Genomic DNA, 20,408 nt, shown 5'->3' with positions numbered 1-20,408 from the left:
TCTTGTTTGAGGGTTTTATTTTATTTTATTTTATTTTTTAATTTTCTGATTGAATCAAGCTAAATGATGGGATAAAGGCATGGTAAACCTAAATCTAAGCAAACAGGCCAAAGCTGTATTCATGAAACACACAGCGTCTGTTTTGATAGCTGTAGCTTTTAAACTAAACAAAATGCTCGATTTAAGCAAGAAACCTGAACATAAGCGACAGCAGAGCTCGTGCTTGTGTGGCAGGAGGCAGACCGGCGCTGCCTTGCGTGCGGCAGCGCGGTGCGGAGCCGGGATCCCCTTGGCACAGGACGGGCGCTGCTGGTGGGTGCTGTGTGACTGATCTGCTTCTGCAGCGGGGCTCGTGGAGACGGGAGTTTTGGGAGGCTTGCAGGGCTGCGTCTGGCTTCCAGCCTGCATCAGAGTGGGTTCTCAAATAGTGCGCGATAGCCCCTCCTGTGGTCCTGCTGCTCCGGGTCTTTGTGCATCTGTGTCCTTTTCTTTTTTCTTTATGCGGAGTTTGTTGGTTTCTTGATTTGGGCCTTTTTTTTTTTTTTTTTCTTTTCCTGGACGGCTTGCCCAAGTTCGGGCCCCGTGGTGCTGCTTTCTGGTGTCTCCAGAAGCTGAATGGTGAGGAGCTGGGCCAGGAGAACATAGCTGCTGTGAATTTAGGCGGCGAGCTACGGGTGTTTCAGCCTCTTCCCTGGCAGTGCTGAATTCCCTTGCCGTGCCGGAGGAGCTCCTCTGTCCCCGTGCTGCGCTCCCAGGCAATCCCTGGGGCCGGTGGGACAGCAGCGGGCAGGAGCCTCAGCTCCCCTTTCCCTCTCGGCACTGGAAATCCATCCCCTCCTGTGGAGGATGTATTTAAGGTTGGCACAATGCAGCTTTGCAAATGAGGTAGCACAGGACTGGAACACATAAGAAGTTTTCAAATAAATAAACGAAATGCATAGAAAATAGGCCAGTTCAGTGAAGGTGGTGGGTTTGTTTTCCTTTTTCTGCCCCTTCAAAAAAAGGCAGAGGCCCTCGCCTGTTTACCTGTTCGTTTGGTTGTCACTCGCTTGCATTTAACGTGTTATTTAGTCAACAATGCACTTAAAATACAGCAACATTGCTGATGGAATTTGCGAGCTTTCTTCCTCTGCTCACCCTTTGTGACTGTGATAGCTACCCATTTATCCCTTCTGAAACTTCTGATGGAAAAGGAGGGATGGAAAATATATGTTTGCAAGTCTTTGTTTGTTTGTTTGTTTTGTACCTGAAAAAATACTTCTTTAGGTTTTTGTTTAATTAGTTCCTTGACTAAACACTTAGTTTTTCATATTCAGATGGTTTTCTAAGAAGGTTCCTTTTTGACTTAACCTTTGCTCCAGCAGGGACAACAATATTTTTGCAGTTCTGCATTGTGTTCAGCACAAAGAAGGCATGTGATGCTTAACTGTTTTTTCTGATTCTTTTTTCCCCTGTATATACAGCTCACTGAAAGAAGTTTGGATATTTTCGTATGGCTGTCTCTGCCAGATTGTACTTTACTTCCTTCATTCTCTAGTAATGTTAAATCTAAAAATACCAATTTGACTGCATACTATACCAAGCTATTTAGAAAACAAATACTGGAGAAAAAAAATCTGGTTTGCAGTTTTTGTTGCACAATTATGTACACGGAATATGGGCACTCTGGCTCGTTGTGCCTATTGACTTCAGCATCAAATGGGTCTGAACAGCAAGCCTACGCTTATTTGTACTCTGAATCGTGCTTTGTCAGTTCTGGGCACTTTTTTTTTTTCCTTTTGAAACACTTGACCTAAGCATGCATTACTCAACAGGGAACAATTGTTGTTGATGTCAGTATGACACATTAAAAACTGGTTTGCTGTAGGTACAGGTAGTTCTGGAGATTAATACTAGTCGCCTTAATGCCAGCCATTTGGGGTTGAGATAATCAACCTTAATTTTTCCCCCAAAAAGCATAAGATGAATATTCAGTAAAACACGATGTAATAGCGTAGCTTCAGAACAGAAGCAAATCAAACAATTAGTGCAGAGCTTTGACATCCCTTTAAAATTCCTGTTTGGAAGCCTACAGCCAACACGCAACCGTAGATATCAACACGTTGGAGGACAACAAGATGTTACGGGTAACGGCATGCTCCTCTTGTTTTCATTAACTACATCCCATTTAAGAGCACGTTTTATTGCGAAATTAATTCTTTGTGTCTTAGTTAAACGTTTAAGCGGTGGCTGAACTTTTAGTTTTCCATTAGAAGAAACACTTTTTTTTCCCCCAGCACTACAATTTTTATGTTGCCACAAAATAGACTTTCTCTTGAATCGCAAATCTTAAAGCTTCCTTACAGGTCGTTACATTCCGAGTGAAAATGATTCTGATCAAGAGTGATGGAAGGTATTTAGATCTTGCATCTGGCGTTGTAGAGATGAGTGCAGATTTAGAAATGGCAAAACGTAGAGTATCTTACTGGGAATATTTTAGGTCACCGTTCCCGGGGTTGTGAACGTGGCAGTAGTTGTGGGGTCCGTCTTCTGTGTGGCATTGCAATTCCTTGCTGGGTGTGTGTTTTGTGGGGTTACAAGTGGTTGTACTGTGGGGTTACAAGTGGCTCTCTTTGGTAGAGAGGCTGGGACCAGTGGTGGCACAGCCTTCTCTCGGCCTCAACCACATGGAGCACGATGATGAAGGCATTTTGGTTCCTGCTGTGCTTCCTCAGTGCCCGGTTCCTTCCCCAGAACCCCCATTTTTCACGAGCACGAGGAGCTGGGGAGAAGAAGCTTGACGGTAATGAATTTAATGAAAGCTATAAAAATGAAATTATAAAAATGAAATTAATCGTGTTGCTGACAGCAAGCATTAACTGCGGACATGAAAGGAGGTTTTGTACCTTCCTTGCGCCCTCCCTTCTCTTGGCAGGAGGCTCTGCAGCCTGGCACCAAATGCCTCCTTCACCTTCTGCAAGAAAAAGGGCAGGAGGAAGACTTCTTGCTGACGTCGAGATGTCACACAAATGTAAAGAGAAAGGTAGCAAAGGGAGTGCAATTGCGCGTGATCCAAGGATGGTATTGGAAACATGTGAGCTGGGGCAGCAAAGCGCTGCGCCGTGCCGTGCTGTGCCGTGCCACCTGCTCGCTTCCCAGCGCTCCCACGACAGGGTGGGTTTGTGCGAGGAACAGGAGAGGTTCCTTGCAGAGCGGGTGTTCGTGCCACCAGCAGCCTGTGCAGCTGCCTTCTTGTGTCAGCTGAACTGAGTGTGTGTGTATTGCTTTTTTTTGTTTGTCGTTTCAGTTTGACACGACTGTGTCAAGAAACAAGAGACAGCAGCTTACGAGCTGTGATGCTGATCTGGGCTTAATACCAGGCTCAGCTGCTAGGTTTAGAGGGAACTCACAATATTGCTGACTGATCGTATAAATTGATTAAAGTCGTGTGGCCCCGCTGCCTGACTGTTAGGCTCCCAGCACAATAACAGGTAGGCATAATCCATACATTAGCGCGTGTTTCCAGTGACCTTGCAGTGTCTGTGTTGTACAAATGAACACCGCGAACTCCCTAAAACCAAACTAGTTTGTCTTTGTGGTCCTGTGGCAGAGCTAAAACACGACCTGCTTGTGTCTCCTCGATTCATACCTGTGCTGTAAGCCCATTTTTTTCCCTTCATTGACATAGCAGATAGCGAAAGCAGCTATGTCTTACTCATGCCATTAAATGCTTGCTGGTGGCTACAAACGCTTTCTTTTGAAATGTGGTCGTGTGGTTCCATTGCAGCCTCTGAAAGTTCATTTCAATCCCTGGCTGGGCTGATGGAGGTGAGGCTGGGCTTCTGGTAATGGTATTAGTTCAGCCTTGCAAAATATTACTTGCCTGAGGTGAGTAATATTTTTTGATGGGTAAGTAAAAGATCATCAGTCATCGTCATAGCAGAGGACAGGCAAACAATTTTTGTCTGAACTGGTAAGTTCTCAAAGCAGCTCCTGAGACCGGATTAGTTGTGCCCTGCGAGAAGTCATTAAATTTTTTTTTCCCCCTGTTTAAATTCCACTAACGTCGTAAGAATGAATGGCAGGTATAATATATTGGGTGTTAGATAACTCTACCAAATCTTACAGGAAGCTGGGGATACACAGAGCTCCGAATCCCAGCTTGCTTGAGTGCATATATATTGCACTGACTGAAATGCCCAGCTTTGCTAGGTTTCCCGTTCTGTTTCGGGAAAGAAGGGTGATTTGTAAGTGGATTATTCCCAGAGCAGCACAATATCAAATGGTTTCCTTGATGCCAGCTGCTTCTCGAATGGAATTTTGCCTGCTGGTATACCGAGGCTCAGCCAGAAGGGCTGCGAACTTAAGATTGTTGTTACTTGATTTACAGCCTCTGGATTTATTACCCCGCTGCGTTTCTCACATTTTACCCTTATATAAAGACCCTGAAATCCTCATGCTGTTGGCAGTGAAGCTGGCAGCATGTGAAATGGAATTTCTGCTGAAATGTTTCTCTTCCCGTTAGGTCTGATGGTGTACAGGGAAGGATAATGAACCCCACTCCACCCATTTAGCCCTCACGCTTTTATTTGTTTGTATGAACTTGTGCCTTTTTTCTTTTTTCTTTTCTTTTTTTTTCCATACTAAGGCAAGATGGATGTTAAAAGCCAAAGCTGGTTCTCTACAGGAATGATGGAGCAGTTTCCCAAGGCTGCAGTGTGGCTCAGTGGCAGAAACGAGTATTTCTGACTTTCTCTTCCTATGGGTTCCCTATCTAAAGATAAAGCACAGAGGTCTGGGTGGTAGCATATTAATTATGAACTATTATCTCTGCCAGCACGCTAGTCGTTTATCATTTAATAAATCTGAATCTCCACCTTGGGACTGAATGACTCATCGTAGTTTTTCTATATCTTCCTTTGCATTGTTTCTGAGTCGTCTAATGTTGAGGATGAAAAGCAATCACGCAAATAGGGACAAATGGGAAGCATTTGTGCTCTTCATGGCTCTTCAAAATGTTTCAAGTTAGATTCTGCTGTCTTTAATTGCACAGTTTGCTCCCTTTTATTGGGCTATCTTGGTTTTACTGTAGATTGTACTGGTAGGGAGCATTATAAGAACAGTAATTTCTTCATTACATTTTTCTAGGGCTTTTAATAGATTTATAAAGCACAAGAGATGAAAAAGGCCCATTATCGTATTGGGTCTTCTCCGGGTAGTACAAGATAGTTTGGTTTGTTATACTTCTTGACAGTTTTCCTGGTCCCATTTTAAATAAATCCTGCAGCTTAATTACCTCTGCTCAGGTTCTGTCCGAGTACTTTCCAAATTCCAAACCCCTCGTCCCCGAGGGAGCTCCCTAAATAGTCTTGGTGTTGCAGCTTCTTTATTTTTAGAGCCTGAATGCGAAGAATAACATCTAAAAAGCGATGTTTTTGTCCTTGTTGGAACTGGCATCAAAGCGTAGGCTACAAACTAGTGTTTACAAACGTACAAGGCTACATCAAATATTAACGTACAGTGAACCTTCGGCTGCGGTCGCTCGATACCACGGTACCGGAGCAGAAATTAACTGGAGGGGTGAATCTCCATGAAGCTGGGGGCGGGAGGGTTCTGTACACATAGCTGGGGGCGCCGCGGGGCATCTCCAGGTTCCACAGGTCCGTTGGAACCGTTGGGAGTTGAGCAGGTGCCCACAGCTTTGCTGCTTCCCACTTGCACCCTCCTGGCCCCATCCCGCTGGGCCGTATGCGTGCTGCTAAGCTTCACGCTTCGGCAGGACTGTAAGTAGCTGGATTTTTACACCTGGGGGAGAAAAAAGAAGCAAATCCTGCAGGGATTAGACTGTGATACCCCAAGATACCTGGGAGTGCAGTCCACGTGCATCTTTCCTGCTTTTGACCTCAGTAAGGTTATCACAGAGAGCTGGTGTGCTTGAATTGGAGCCTCAGGAATGCTCAGACGTCGTCAGTTACCCTGCATCAGGTCTGTGGTTTTGCCTTTGGCTGGAATAAACCTGCACTCCCAGCCTGCAGATAGATGGTCTAGCACGTGGAAGACTTCAGGTCAGGAGTGGAGTTGGCCTGCCCAAATTTAAGCACCCGGTAGTTAAAACCTGCCCCAGCCTTGTCACTGTAAAGCTCTTTTCAGTACTCACGGGGAGAAACAGTCTGCCAGAGGCAGATCGAGCAAATTGTTCTTGGATGGTGCCTGCTTTTAGTGCTGGGTTAAGAGCTCAGAGCAACCTTGTCGACCTCGGGAATTCAGAAGTCAGAGCAGAGGTCCCCACTCAGGGCAGTTCTGACCCATTTCGGCAGGAATGCAGTCAGACCTATCACCTGGGCTCTGCTCTGGGGAACTGAACAGCGGGTTTGCTCACACTGCTGAAATCCGGGAGCTCACACCCCTAAAATCCAGCAGTGCTGCCAGTTCAAGGGAAGGTTGTGAATCTGTTCTTTGTAGGCAAGCGGTGATGTTCACAGATTGAAAATATTCACGTTACGTTTAAAGGGCAGTACTGTACAGTTAATTTATGGTGTTCGTTTAGTGTCTACCACAATAATCATTGAATATTTGGGAACTGGGGGCTCAGATAGTTGTATGGCTTTTAGTCCGCTCTTCTAATGGAGCCTGATAGTTCATTTGCTGGGAGACGAGGGCAGCGCATGCACCAAAAGCATTTTAAGAGCTTTACAGGATTTCTAGCATAGAGCCTAAGCACTGCAGCAGTATAGAGCAACCTGGCAACAGATGCTGCTACTCCACGAGTTGTACAGATTGGTCACAGTGGATATGGGATATGAGTTTGTGCATGCTCCTGTGTATTTATGATTCTGTCATTTTAAATCCTGGTACTGCTAATATCCAGACCAAAACTCCCACTGAATCCAGAGAACCCAGGATTTATTCTCTGCCTCTTTTTTTGTTTTGTTTTGTTTTCAAGCCCTAGTTTTCTTTCTTAAAATTAAATAAAGATCCCAAAGACTAAGCAGAGAGATGGAACAGAATGTCTCGGAGAGAATCGTCACCGTCCCGGCAGCAGACTGCGATGTACTGAGTGCCTTAGACTGGAAAGACGGCATTGGTACCTTGCCTGGTAGCAACATACAAGTAAGAAACCAAGGAACACAATAAATGAGCGGCCACCATGCCTTTGGCACCGCAAAAAAAATTCCAATATATGCTCTAGTTTGCAAATAAGATCTGTGCAGAGAAAAGACTTTGTTTTAAACAGATGGGTTGGCATTACCAAGCAAGTGCTGAAAGTTAAGGGATGTTTCTGAAAGCCTGGTGATACTTCCTTCCCCCTTCTAATTTCTTGCTTGATTGATTTCTAAAGGTAGGAAGTGTTTTAAAGAACTGTTTTCTGCTGTTAGAAATTATGGGCCTGATCTTCCTAATTCTCAGTCACATCCATACGACATATTTGGGCAAGAAATCCCGTTAAGTTCAGCCCAGCATGAGAGACACTTTGTCACGAGTGAATACCTGTGGGGTTGGGCCTTTAGGTTCTTTTCACACCAGTGGTTATTTTTTGCAGCTTTTGACAGCTGTCTGTATCTGACATACTCATGGTAATGTCTCCAGCGCAGTTCTCATGTAAATCAGAACCAAGATCTGATGGTCACAAACGAGGTGTGCTGTGGTAGAGGGGGGAGGAGGTGAGTGTCAGTTGACTGTTTCCCAAATTACCTGCAGCTGTTATTTCAGTTTGATTGCACTTCTGATGGTTGGGAATGAATACATAAAATTGGCCTCAAGGCGGCGAGTTCTCAATCTGGGAAAAAAAATCAATCTCGACTGAAATAAATTGGAGCTGAAGGGACTTGAGAGCTCACAAAAAAATCGTATTGTTGGTATCACATCAGGCATTCAGAATCAGGTCCTCCACCTCCTAAAAAAGCTGACAGTCTCCCCCTTCCTCCCCTCTCCCAGTTGTGCAGAAAAGTCTTCTACATAGGCTGCCCGACCTCAGTCTGTGAGGAAAATGCTTCTGCCTGCAAATGTGGAGAGAACATGGGTGAACCTGTATGCTTGGAGTATTTTGAGATCAGTGCTTTGCTCTCCCACCAAACAGACATGGAATTGGGTCCACTGACTCTCTAGGAGGCCCTCTGGATGATCATTTTGCAGTGGCCTAACTTTTCTGCTGTGTTTATTCAGTCATTATACTATTGCTGCTTAAAAGAGCTGAGCAGTGTATTGCCACGGGTTTTCTCTTAACCAGCAGTAATGTTCATTTGCAGAAACAGCTTCACCTCTTTTGGTTCCTTGTAATAGTAGAGAACCAGCACAGCACCACCGTACTTACTGGAAAAAAACAAATAATACTGTATTATTTTATATTAGATGACAAACTATAAGAGCACTGATACCATGGCTGCTGAGTGTGGTGGCAGTGTTGGCTGGAGCATGATAACTGGCTGCACAGGAAGCTGCTTCATTCTTAAGATGCCAAACACTTTTTTTTCTGCAAAAAAGCCAAACACTTTTTTCTTTTTTTTCTTTTGCAGTATATTTTTTTTCCCTGCCTGTCTCCTCTTCCTGCTGTATTCCAGTTCTTGCATGCACAATTAAATACATTTTCCCTGAATTCCCTTTTCAAAAGTTCTCAGCAAGGACAGATTATTTTTGGAGAGTTTGTGTGAATTTCACGTTAACAAATGCGCTGTGTTGATCTCATTTCTATATGTAAAAGAAGAAGCAGTTCTGATAGAAACAGTTATTTCCAGAACTTCACGATGAAGGATATTGCCTTGAAGAGTCAGTGAATGAAACTGGAGGTGGGCTCCATAGGTCAACCAGTCCTCAGCACAGCTCAGGGACTGTTAATAACGATGCTGGTCATTTTTCATAGCAAACTTTTGCTTCTGGGGTCCTGGGCTGGGCTTCCCAGTTCACATGGCACCAAATAATAAAAGGAAGAGATAACAACCTCTTGTCTTCACTGGCTTGGGCTGAATCAGAGCCCTTGATTTGTATGCAGCAGTGTCCACCCCGGAGACTAACCTGCTAACACACAGTGGCGTTGGCACCCTTCCCCACCTCCAGCTGTGAGCTCGGCTTCGCGCTCGCTCTGCTGCCTGATGGCACGTAGAGCTCTGGAGGTGCTCCCGCCGCTGACCTTGTGCTCACGGTGCTGAGCTGTCCTCAGCAGCGATGGCAAGGAACCGCTGAGATCCTGCACCCTTAGGCTACTGCTCCTCTGGCGTTGGGGAAAAGCGAGAGGTTGCTTCTCTTACAACAGCCATCTCCAGGAAACGCAGAGGCCCACTTAAATTATCGTTTCTTTGCAATGGGCTGTTTCTCGTCTTGGTGAAATAAAAAAGGTGCTCCGTGTCTTAGGGGCTGCAGAGGAAAAAGTGAGCTTTTAGGAGCAGGTCCAGCATCTTTGAATCCTTAACAAATACAGGCTTCAGATCAAAAAGAGGAAGGAGGGGGAAGAACTTTTGGGATGAGGCTTTGATAGGGGGCTGGAGGCAGGATTTGGAGACCAGGAAGCATGCAGCAGTAGAGGAAGAGCGGCGCTTCTCAATGCGACGAGGAGCCCTGCTTCAGAGGTGAAGCACACGCCTTTAATCTGGGTTTGCCAGGTTTGAGTGAAGAACGGATGGCTGAGAAAAGATCTCAAGCTCATAAACTGCTGTGAATAAAAGCTTTGGAGCAGAGCTTGCAAATGCAACCCGCCCTGTATTTGCCTCTCGTTCTGGAGTTCAGCAGCTCTGTAGTGCAGACCGTAGAGAAGATCAAGGAGTGACTAATCTTCAGATTAGTCTTTTTGTGTGTGTGTGTGTTTGATTGCCTTTGCAGATGGGGACTAATAAAAGATGCGCATTGACGCTATTTGGCACACTGCTAATTTTATCTGGATCCATGAAGTGTGTTCCTAGCCCAAGACATTTTTTAAGCTTAAATGATAGAATCTCTGAAGTCAGACACATACCATTTTTCTTCCAGGCTACCCTATGGTTTGAGCACTTCCCTGCATGTCTGCAGGGGTTTTCTTCTGCATCTCAGTTTCCTCTTGGCCTGCAGTAGGGCAGACGGCGCATGTGCAGGGCGTTAGGTGTGTTTCTGGGCTGTTCAGAGATGGTTTGTTCAGATGTGTACTGCGTTTGTGCAGTCCCAGCCATGCTCCGAGGTCTGCGAAACTCGGCCAGCATCATCTGGGAACACGTGCTGCATCATTCTCTGCTGCAGCATGGCCTTTCCTTCAACAGCTGCGTGATTCCTGCTTGCACCGGGATTTTAGGGAGGTTGCGGTATCTGATAATTGCAATAAATGTAATTGTGCTTTGCTGGATGAACTTGACCCATCAGAACAAAGGTTTGGGGTTGAATTGGTTTTCTGCAGGTATTTATTCTGGTGCATTTGTCAGAGGTCTGGGATTTATAAGGGGAACACATCAAAGCAGGTAGAATTAACGTTGCTTTCCTCCTCTGACGGTGAAATGCACCGTTGGGGTTCTGAGGGCCCACTGCTGGCATTTTGAGGAAGAGTTTTGTGTTTCATATTTTTATTGTTAGTTATTTTTATTGCTTTTCTATGTACATACAGCCATTTCTTTTTGTCCCTTACCTAGTTGCTTCTCAGGGAATCCTATTCCTTTCCGTCCCCTTTTCTAGCCCATTTACTACTGCTTATTTGCCTGCTTTCTTCTGTTACCTGCAGTTCCGTTTAAATGAGTTTGGAATGCTAGAAATCATTACTGAAGTAGAAGCAGAAGCCATAAAAACTCTTTCAGCCTCAGCAATAAATGCCAGCCCAACCAGCTTTGCTCCTGCTGCTGTCAACGCTTCCGCTGCCTCTAGCACTGATTTGGAAGGTGAGCCTCTTGCTGTGGGACAGAATATGTGGTTTCTGGAAAAGCTTCTAGAACCAGGACTGAAATGTGTGTTTCAGTAGCGCCGGGCTCCCTGATGCAGCGTGTGAAGTGAGTCACTGCCTGTTTCGAATATTTTAGAGGTATTTAGAGTGAATGTAATTACTGCAGAGTCATAACAGTACCTGGCTCATGCGTTGTGCGCTCCTTTGTGGAAGGTAAGTGTGGTTATATAAACGATCTGGGCTGGGTTTGCCACTGTAGTCAGACATCTCGCTCACACGGAGTTTTAACTTAAACCCTGGGGTCTCCTCAACTGGTGTTACTGGGATGTCGGAGCCCCTTCTTTCCAGGGTAGTGGATCAGCAGTGACATCCTTAACAGGAGCGATGCACTTGTCATGGCAGCAATTAGGTCTGCATCTGTGTTAAACTAAACTGTGCTTATTTTGGGACTTTGAGATCAGAATGGTCTGGTGTTACGTACCTTATTAAACACTCAGCCTCCACAATGGAGGGGTTGCACCCACAGGGAGGACTTTCAGCTCCATGCTGAGTCCTAAACCACGCTTGGGAATTGCCTGGGACATTGCTGGGTGCCTCAGGCCAGAAGTGCCCAGGGCTGAGCTAAAGTTGTGCATAGCTGAGGTGCTCTGGCTGATGTGCTAACTCAGATGTGCCTTAGTGGACTGCTCTTGGGGGTGACGGGAGCTTCCAGTGAGATTCCTCCATGTGTATGCAGAGCATGAGCGGGTGGCACAGCGCTGTGCCAACCTGGCATTTGTGGCCCCAAATGAATCCCCGGTTTGGCGAGAACACCCTTGAGAGTTGCCTGTAACCTGGCTCATGTCGATAGGTGCGTTGTTAGCCACAAGAACTTTGTCATTTCCAAGGCTGCTGCAATCCAAATTAGGGGAAATTGAGTTTTGACAGGGTAATGTAAGCATGTTACTAGACATATGCGTCAATATAATGGACAAGAAATATCTCAGACGGTTCTCTGCAGACCTCTTCTTACCCTGTTTCTCCAGAAACCGGTATTTGAAAGCAGATTTACTTCTGTTAGCCTCTGAGGTTTTTCATTCCAGCCCACTTGGTTCAGCTGGGCAGCCTCACTTACTTGGTAAATCTCTTGTTTCCTTTGATCAAGTGTTTCAGTAGAGCTATTTGTGAAAGTGCCCATGTGATCCAGTGCTGGATCGCTGGTCAAGGCAGGGCTGCATCCCTGAAATTGTACACACCCATGGAGGGAATTTCTTTTTTGGGAACAGAACAATCTCTCCTCTTGTTGCTTGCCTGGACAAGCATCTGCCAGTCGGCTTTCCCCAGGATCTTGATGGAACTGTTTCTGTTTTCTGGTAGGAAGGCTTTGTACCTGTCTTCCCTGTTGGCTCTTCTCATCTCAGAATTCATTGTAAGCTCTGCAGATTCACTTTTGCTTACAGGCATTTGCTTACATTCCTGCTGATTGTGGGTACTTCTTGCCTGCGAGAGCTGCAGAAACATCAATTCATCAGGCAAAGAACCAGTTCTTACATGGTCACCTCAGCGCTAAGAATTTTTCACACCCTTTTAATCCAAGTGTATTCCATCTATCAGCGTGATTTCTATTTGAGCAAAGCTCTTCAAGCTCTGTTGCTCTTACACGTTTTCCCTCTTTTGCCTTCCCCCTGCCTGGAATCATTGGTCCCCAGTGGCACAGGGAGAAGCTTTAAGTTGTAACACTAGCAGGCTTGTGTTCACTCTGTGTAGGCAGTCTGTCTGCCGAATTCCAGCCAGGACCATCCAACATCCCCTATCAGTCTGTAGGGAGCAATCAGATATAAATGAAAAATTTCAGTCATCTCAACAGAATGAGTGCAAGTACTGGTAAGGAGACTGTGAAAATGGTTTTAAACAAGAAGTGAAGTGACTCGTATCTCAGTGTTTTTGATTGCCTGGTGCCTTGTTTGCTTTTTTTTTTTCTCTTAAATGGTGCATACGGGAATGAATTGATCAAACCAGTGCACACAAACGGTGCCCCAAAGTGCAGAATAGGAATGACGTATGCATAGGAGCCCCATGCACAATTTGCATGTCAGAGAACTTGAGCGAAGTATGCATTGGAATAGTGCAGATGCCTGGTAATGGGGATTACCGAAACCATATTTTGTTAAAGTATTCAACATAAATTAAATTGCATTAGGAAAAAGCCAAACAGTAGTAGAAAGTAAACAATACATTGGAGTTACTCTTTGTATTTTCATGCTTTTGTTCAGAAGAAAGATTGATATATATTCCTTGCTAGATACAGAAATAATTGTTTCTATTTTCCCATCAATAATGCTATTTTTAAAGACTGCCTACGAAAGATTTTTTTTCCTGTGTACAAAGTATAGATAAAGACTGAAGTTTTAAAACTTAACCAACTGTATTTAAAGTATCCAAACATGGTGGACTCATCTGACATTTGCTTTTCAAGTTAAAGGGTTACTAGGAATAAAGAAATATAAAAAGATCTGTAATTGTGTCCTGGCTAAAGAAGATATAATCTCAAGGCTGTAATACTTTTACAGAGGGCAGAGCTTCTCTGAAATTAAAATACTATAGATAAAAGTGTTTTTTCTTTAATGAGGTGGTACACTCTTTCTGTGTGCCAGTGTACAGATAATAATTACTTCCCTCACAATGGGGTACTGAGGTTCTCTGAAAGTTTGCAAAGGACTTTGACAGAACTCCTTGCATGAAAGGTGTTTAAAAAGTACAAAGTTCTAACATTTTACTTTAATAGTTTTCTTTTTCTTTGCTTCTGCAGTGTCCAAAGACAACTTGCCCTGTTCTGTTTTCCAAACCCGTGGTCAAATGGATTGCTTTGCGAATGGAAAGTTTTGTACTCAGACAGGCTCTCAGCAGCACAGGGACAGGTAAATAAACCCCAGATTCTTCTTCTTCTGTGTTTAAAACTGCTTAGGGATAACTTTGTGCTAGAGAGAAGCATCGCTGTGAAAGTAATGAAGTCCTCAGAGCAAGTGTTAACATGGCATGGCAGAAGCAGGGCTGCCTGCAAAGCTCTGCTGGTGACCTTCCTGTTACCCTTGAGGCTCCCAAGCCAAACTGAGGAGAGCTTTTTTCTGGATATCAATCCTAATTTCTCAACCTGCATAAATTCTCATTGTGTGCTTGATGCCTCAGTTCCCTCTCCTGTAGATAAGGACGATGTCCTGTTTTCCACAAAGCTGTAAAAAGGCAATATTAAAAACCCTCTGGAGCTGCTTTGGTAGCGATAGCTATTCAGGTACTGTCAAGTATTTTAAAAGATAAATATATGGCAAATCATGCAAACATGTTTCATTTCTTCAGGTTCTCAGCCCAGGCAACCTCATTCTGCCGAACAGGTACAGAGACGCTGGGAAAACTGCAGAAATATTGCTGGACTTTTAATTTGTTTTTGTTTTCAATTTTGAACATTTAGTGATACCAAAGACATTCCAAATGATTGCAGAAACAGGGGAAATAGCAGAAATCCTAATGTCAGCATTGGCTGTCAGATGAATGAGGTTGACAGACCTGCCAAACGTCTCCGAAGGAAGAGAAGACTGCTTCTGGAGTCTGAGGATGATGAGGAAAATGCAGATGAGGATGAGGTAAATAAGGCCACATGTATTTTCTTTAAAGAGAACTGTAAAGAGCATATAGAAGTCTGTGGCTTGCATTTCACTGTGCAAGGAAAACTGAGCCAAGGGAGGTTGTTCTGTACCCATGAGAATGGTCTGGGTCTGATTCTGATTTACATCAGGAATGAGAATATCTGTTCTGAAATCTGAGGAGTCATGTTGGTGAATAGCTCATCTGAAGTCACAGTCAAGATTTCAGACAGTAATGCAATATAGATGTAGCTATAGCCATGTGCACTGAGCTTGTTTCACAATAAGAATACATGCCCTCCCAAATATTACACCTAGCTACAGTCAAGAAATACTGTGTGAAGCTAAAGATTAGTGTCAAACAGCAGAGTTTGATTGCTTTTTATAATGTACTTGTGTGTACATTCACTACACTACTAGAAACATGTATTAATGGTGTCCAAATAGAAGTACCTCAGTCCTGATCTCATCTTTTCTTAATTTTCATTAAGCATCTTACTCCTTTTAGGAGGCCTTTGTGCAAGTGTGCACTCTGCTGCCATGTGCATAGTCTCAGGCCTGAACCATTACATTTATGTTCATGAATTGCACTTGTTTTTCTAATGGAGAGCCACTGGGGTAGGTGCTTGGTGGCAATGCAAGCTGAAATTTCTGATGTCATGAAATTTCTGATGATTAACTCATCTTATTGCTCAGTTTTTCTCTGTGATGCATATGAGAGAGATTTAAGTATATATGTTTGCAGAAGTACTTGCCCTCTGTCTCTTCCCCTTCTCCTCTTCCTCATTTGAAACTGCCCCACTCTCTCTTCTAGGGCGTGCTTTGGCAGGCAGCTTTGCATTTCACATTTTGCCCTTTTTGTTTCACATTGAGAAATGAAAACCCTGGGTGAATTAATGAGTTTGAAAACTTCACAGAAGAACTGTGAATGGCAAGCTGGCTTGGAATGTGACACAGGGAGACATTTTCTGGGGTGTTCATCTATGGCAGTAGTTCCTTGAAGCATCTGCTTCTTTCAGGGCTTCATAGGTGATTTTTTTTTCTGTATCCGTTCCCTGGCATAGATGGGCATAAGAACCTCTGAAATGAGAAGGAAAATGGAGCATTACAGTGAGGTTGCTTATGTGAACAGTAAATCCAGCACTGCAGAAAGCAAATCCTGTGCATTGTAATGGAGGTTTAGGGCCCGTACTGCTCTTCAGTGGCCATGTTTAAGTGAACTTCAGTAGCATATTAAGTAATTTGTAAAGTATTTTGGGATACTGCAGGATCAAAGTTATTTATGTAACGTACTCTACTAATGCTCTTGCAGGGTTATTCAAAGGGAAATAATGCTAGCTAATACTCCTGTTAGTTACATGTTACATCCGTATTGTACCTGCATTGTGAGATGATCAGAGGGAGGAAACAACAATATTGCTAAACTTTTTTTTAACGTATCTGTGTCTAGGAGAAGAATAAATCAAATAATATGAAAAGCCGCAGAAACACTAAACCAATAAAACAAGGTGAGCTAAGCTCATAGTCTCTTTTCTTTAATGTTTATAGATTATTTTACTAGCTATTATAAAATGAATAATAATAAACAGAAGAAGAAAGGACAGTAGAGCTCATTTCACATTCAGAATAGCTTCTTAGGTACATAACCCTCTTACCACAGTCAGTCTTCTGAAATGTATTAGGGAGAGTATGCTAGATTTGCCTGCATGTTGGGCACAGCGTAGAGGATCTGGAAGGAGACAGTCTGATCCAAAGCTCACTGAAGCCGATAAGAATCTTTGTTTCCATTGACTTTGGAGAGCTTCATAGCCACAAATGACAAATAGAACACAAGTTGTAAGCAACATGAGATTGATTGCAAACTTTGGGTTAAATTTGTTGCATACCTTAAAGGAGTTAGCATATCTTAAACTGGGGGGAGATTTTTAATATGCTTTTAAAATATAATTTATTATGTGTATGACCATGGTTCTGCTAGAATGAATCCAAGCACCTGCCAAGTTGTCTTCAACATGTATGTACTGGTAGCTGCCTCTGTAGTAGGTGCACTGTGGTATTAGCAGGTTATAAATATGTATATTTATATATCTATGCATACAAAAAATCTTGTGAACTGAGCAAAAATTCACTTGGTTTTTCATTTGTTTTGTTTTAGGTTTATTTCAGCTGCAATTATATGCCTCTCTGTGCTGTCATTTAGTTCATATCTAACCCTTTATTTCTCTGTGAATTATCAGAAGGAATTATTTTCCTCTATTTTAAGTTACTATATCTTGTCGAAACTTTACCGTGGCAGCTTTCCATGGGTAGCTTCCAGCAATTCGGGTGCCACAATTCATTTGACCTGCGATATGATAAATTTTTGTTAATGAGAAATGAGCACGGTTGTCCTACTGTTGGAATTTGTACCTTTCCTCAAAAGTTGGGTAACACTGCCTCCTCTGGGGTACAGCAGCAAAACAGCATTGGCTGAGCTGAGCTCAGAGCTGCCTCCTTACTTGCTGTAAAAGTAACTCTGCACCTGATCAGAGAGCAGCGCCGCTGCCTGGAGCTGCTCCGGGTGCTGTAAAAATGACTTGCAGAAATGGGAGGAGAAAGAGGAGAGAGGGAAAAACGGGAGATGTCTGGGAGAAACACTCATTTTTGTTTTTGTTTTTGATTAGTTGTTCCTGCAAAGAAGAAGGTATGGAACTGGGTTTCCTACTTAGAAGAGGAACGGATGCCAGCTGCTCCCCTAAAACTGTTCAGAGAGGTTGGCAGCTTTTTCAGCTCTTCCATTGTTTTTCTCAGGCAGCCTCCCAGAATTACTAACTCAATGCAAGCAGAATGTGAGACTACCCTCAAACCAGCAGTTACATTTATTAGCTATTTTGGTGCAAGCAGGCAGTAAAAACCTCATGTTTGTTTCCAGCCCTGAAGCACTGTGGAAACAAACATCTACCCTGTGAGTCTTATCCAAAACCAGCGATGTAAAAACCATGAATTGAATCCCACTCACAAATAAACAATGACTGTTTCGGTCTGCTTTGGGTAGCTCGGAATAAATTGGCTGTTAGGCAATCGCTAAGCAACATCATAGAGGAACAGTTTAATGTCTTTCTTATGTCCTGTGTTTCATCTGTGGCTGTACTACGCCCTTTCCAGCCTTCCTATGTAGAAAACTGTAAGTCAGCTAGCTCTGAGAGTGTCAGAGATTACCTCAGTGAGAAGTAATTGTTAGAAGGGAAGCTGTGGTCATCCACAGTCTGGTGCACTGAAGTTAGAAGATGAATGTAGATGTGGGGAAGCTGCTTCTACATTCTGGTGCAGCAGCCCAAATTAAAAGTTCAGCTCGCAGTGAATTCTTCAAAGCAGAGAGCTGTTTGCACCGTCCAGGATGAGATGAGAAGGAGAGGCAGTTAACTACAGTGGATGCAATAAGCTATTTGCAATTGCAGTTAAAATTTCTTCTTAAGCCTTTGCTATACTTCAGATGCTTAATTTGGATTCAGATTGCAAATAAATGAATAACACAAATGCTTTCTGGAATGGCTGTGTAAATGGGCTCCAGATTAAATATTCTTTCTCCCTTCTACCATTTGAAGATGAAAAGTTACCTTTTGGAGAAGTCTGGACTGCTGACCTCGTGCTGACACAGGCAGAATGATTTTAGCTTTCCTGGCTGTTTGTTTCTGCCAGCGCTCCTACACTGGGCTGTGAAGGGGATTCTTTTGTGTTTGAATAGAGCTCATTTCTGCATCTGCTGAAAGATTTGTTCGCAGTTAATTGCAACAGACTCATGGTTCAGTGTTTTTCAGATTTTCAGAGATTAATTAGAATAACAAGTAAACCTGAAATATGGTGATCATGCCGTTATTGATCTCTGTACCTGTGTCTGTCTATTAAAGCAGCAATCATTTAGTGATAGAATTTTCTGCTCTGAGTTGAAAATTCAAAGCATATCTGATGAATGTTCTGCAATAGATTTTCTCTTCAGAAATTAAAAACAAATTTCTCTGTCTTTTTTTCCTCCCCCACACAGTATCAATTATTCCCACAAGGCCGAAATGGATTTAAAGTTGGAATGAAATTGGAAGGGCTGGACCCTGAACACCCATCTCGATTCTGTGTTCTTACAGTGGCTGAGGTAGTTGCTATTCCTGTCTTCGATTCCAAAAATCCCATTTACATTTAGGATACTTTTTTTTTCAATAAAAAGTAGGAGCATAGGAATAGTTGTATTTTAATTAATTAATGATTAGGAGGATTTCAAAGTGACACTGGAGGAATATTGTTATGTGGTTAAGAATCCATGAAATCCTACTGTCAGACTTTTGCAACTGTATTTCATAATAATAATAAACCTTTTAATTCCATGCAATGAATGAGTGTGGAAAAGAACAATGCAATTAGGCTCCAAGACTTAGTAAATATAAGCAAGTGGAAATTCTGTGTTTCTTCAATTCTGTGAAATCTGTGTCAAGCTGATACAGACCTGTTGTGTTCTCCTGCTGCATTTGCACTTTGGATGTCGCAGCACAGGAATATATGGGGTATGGAATAAAAACAAGTCCACTGAAGTTACACTGACCGGTTTCGTTGTCAGCTCCTTGAAGTGAGGAAAGCATGGAAAGTGGGAGATGTAAATGAGGAAAAATAGAACTAGGCTTTTGAGAAATCGACCAGGTCTTACGCTTTTACCTATAAATCCAAATACAGGAAAAACATTTTGTTAGTATTTTTCTTTAGGTTCTGTATGATGATGTTGTATGATAATCAGAGCTCCCCTGCTTATAGGTACAAGGGTATAGAATGCGATTACATTTTGATGGTTATCCGGAGTGCTATGACTTCTGGGTTAATGCTGATTCCTCAGACATCCATCCTGTCGGCTGGTGTGAAAAAACAAGCCATAAGCTGCTCCCTCCTAAAGGTACGGAAAAAAATAAGATGGTGTGCAAGACGCCATAAATTCTGCTAAGAGCTAGTTGTCCTGGCTATGCATGTTTCATTTTTAGTATGATTTCATTGTCGAACTCAATCTGAGTGGCTTAAAGGGAAGAGGTGTAATTAACATAGTGAATCACAAAAGAACAAAACAACTTCCTTTTGATGTTCCCAAAGATTGACGTTGTTAGTCAAATTAGAAACTCTTTATTGGGTGAGCTTGTAAAGCAAGGAGTTTCTTTGGGGTTCAGAACTTTATTCTTCCTGGCATTCAATTTCCTAGAAATGTTTGAAGGTTGAGATTAATGATTGGACATTATACTGAAAAAGAGAGAGATGTTTTAGCCGAAATGCGTAACCCCTGAAGATTGTAGAAGGGCAGTTATCATGCAAAGTTCATATTCTTCCCAGGTAATTTCCATTTCTGAAAAACCAATCTGAACGTAATGGGTCTGTGTAAAACAATCTTTTTATCTCTCTTTCTAGGTTTCAAGGAGGGAGAATTTAATTGGGCTTCCTATTTGAAGAATTGCAAAGCTCAAGCAGCTCCAAAAAGCCTTTTTAAGACCCTCAGCACTGTAAGTGGCGATATTGAATACAAGATGTTTTCAAATAGGTCTGATGCTAAGCAAGTTTTGACCAGAATATTTACATGTTTTTAATATGCTCATGTCAGAGGTACAACCATGGTACAATCAGGTGCAAGCTATTTCCTGCTGTGATTTATTTGTAAGATGGAAGCTAGTACAATTTTTTCCTTCCCCCAATCACTGGCTTTCCAGGCAGAGAATTTGTATTTCCCTTCTTCCTTAATACTGGAGGAAAAGATTTACTCTACCATTTGTTAAATATATTACAACAGTCTGTTTTGCTGTGTCCCTGCAGTCAAGATATTTGTGTCACTTTCCTCTAATTTAATCATTTCCAAAATAATTTCTGGTTTCCAGCAGCATGCTCATGTGCGCCATGGGATTTGTTATGAAGCTATGGATCTTGAGTATTTTTCATCCTTCACCCACTGTTGTTTTCCTTCTGGTTGTTAGCTTCAGTTTGTTTAT

At 42.9% G+C, this 20,408-nt stretch overlaps 1 protein-coding gene across 8 annotated transcripts in view; it reads left to right on the top strand.

Moving 5' to 3' along the window:
• Nucleotides 1-20,408, top strand: part of LOC121058862 (lethal(3)malignant brain tumor-like protein 4) — a 47,021-nt gene that overhangs the window by 3,096 nt on the left and 23,517 nt on the right. Inside the window, exons 1-10 of one of the 8 annotated variants that reach the window (XM_040534964.1) lie at nt 4,631-5,762; nt 6,954-7,089; nt 10,652-10,805; nt 13,596-13,704; nt 14,253-14,424; nt 15,875-15,932; nt 17,088-17,176; nt 18,446-18,550; nt 19,201-19,336; nt 19,837-19,928. In XM_040534964.1, coding sequence (XP_040390898.1) covers nt 5,728-5,762; nt 6,954-7,089; nt 10,652-10,805; nt 13,596-13,704; nt 14,253-14,424; nt 15,875-15,932; nt 17,088-17,176; nt 18,446-18,550; nt 19,201-19,336; nt 19,837-19,928 — 1,086 coding nt within the window. In that variant the 5' untranslated portion in view covers nt 4,631-5,727. Of the gene's footprint in view, nt 1-4,630; nt 5,763-6,922; nt 7,090-10,651; nt 10,806-13,595; nt 13,705-14,252; nt 14,425-15,874; nt 15,933-17,087; nt 17,177-18,445; nt 18,551-19,200; nt 19,337-19,836; nt 19,929-20,408 lie in introns of those variants that run through there. The other 7 variants (XM_040534962.1, XM_040534961.1, XM_040534963.1 and 4 more) reach the window with 7 other exon arrangements.

The sequence above is a fragment of the Cygnus olor genome, chromosome 23, assembly GCF_009769625.2.
Source record: "Cygnus olor isolate bCygOlo1 chromosome 23, bCygOlo1.pri.v2, whole genome shotgun sequence".
Taxonomy (NCBI): Eukaryota; Metazoa; Chordata; class Aves; order Anseriformes; family Anatidae; genus Cygnus; species Cygnus olor.
This window is presented reverse-complemented; position numbering and strand designations above follow the sequence as displayed.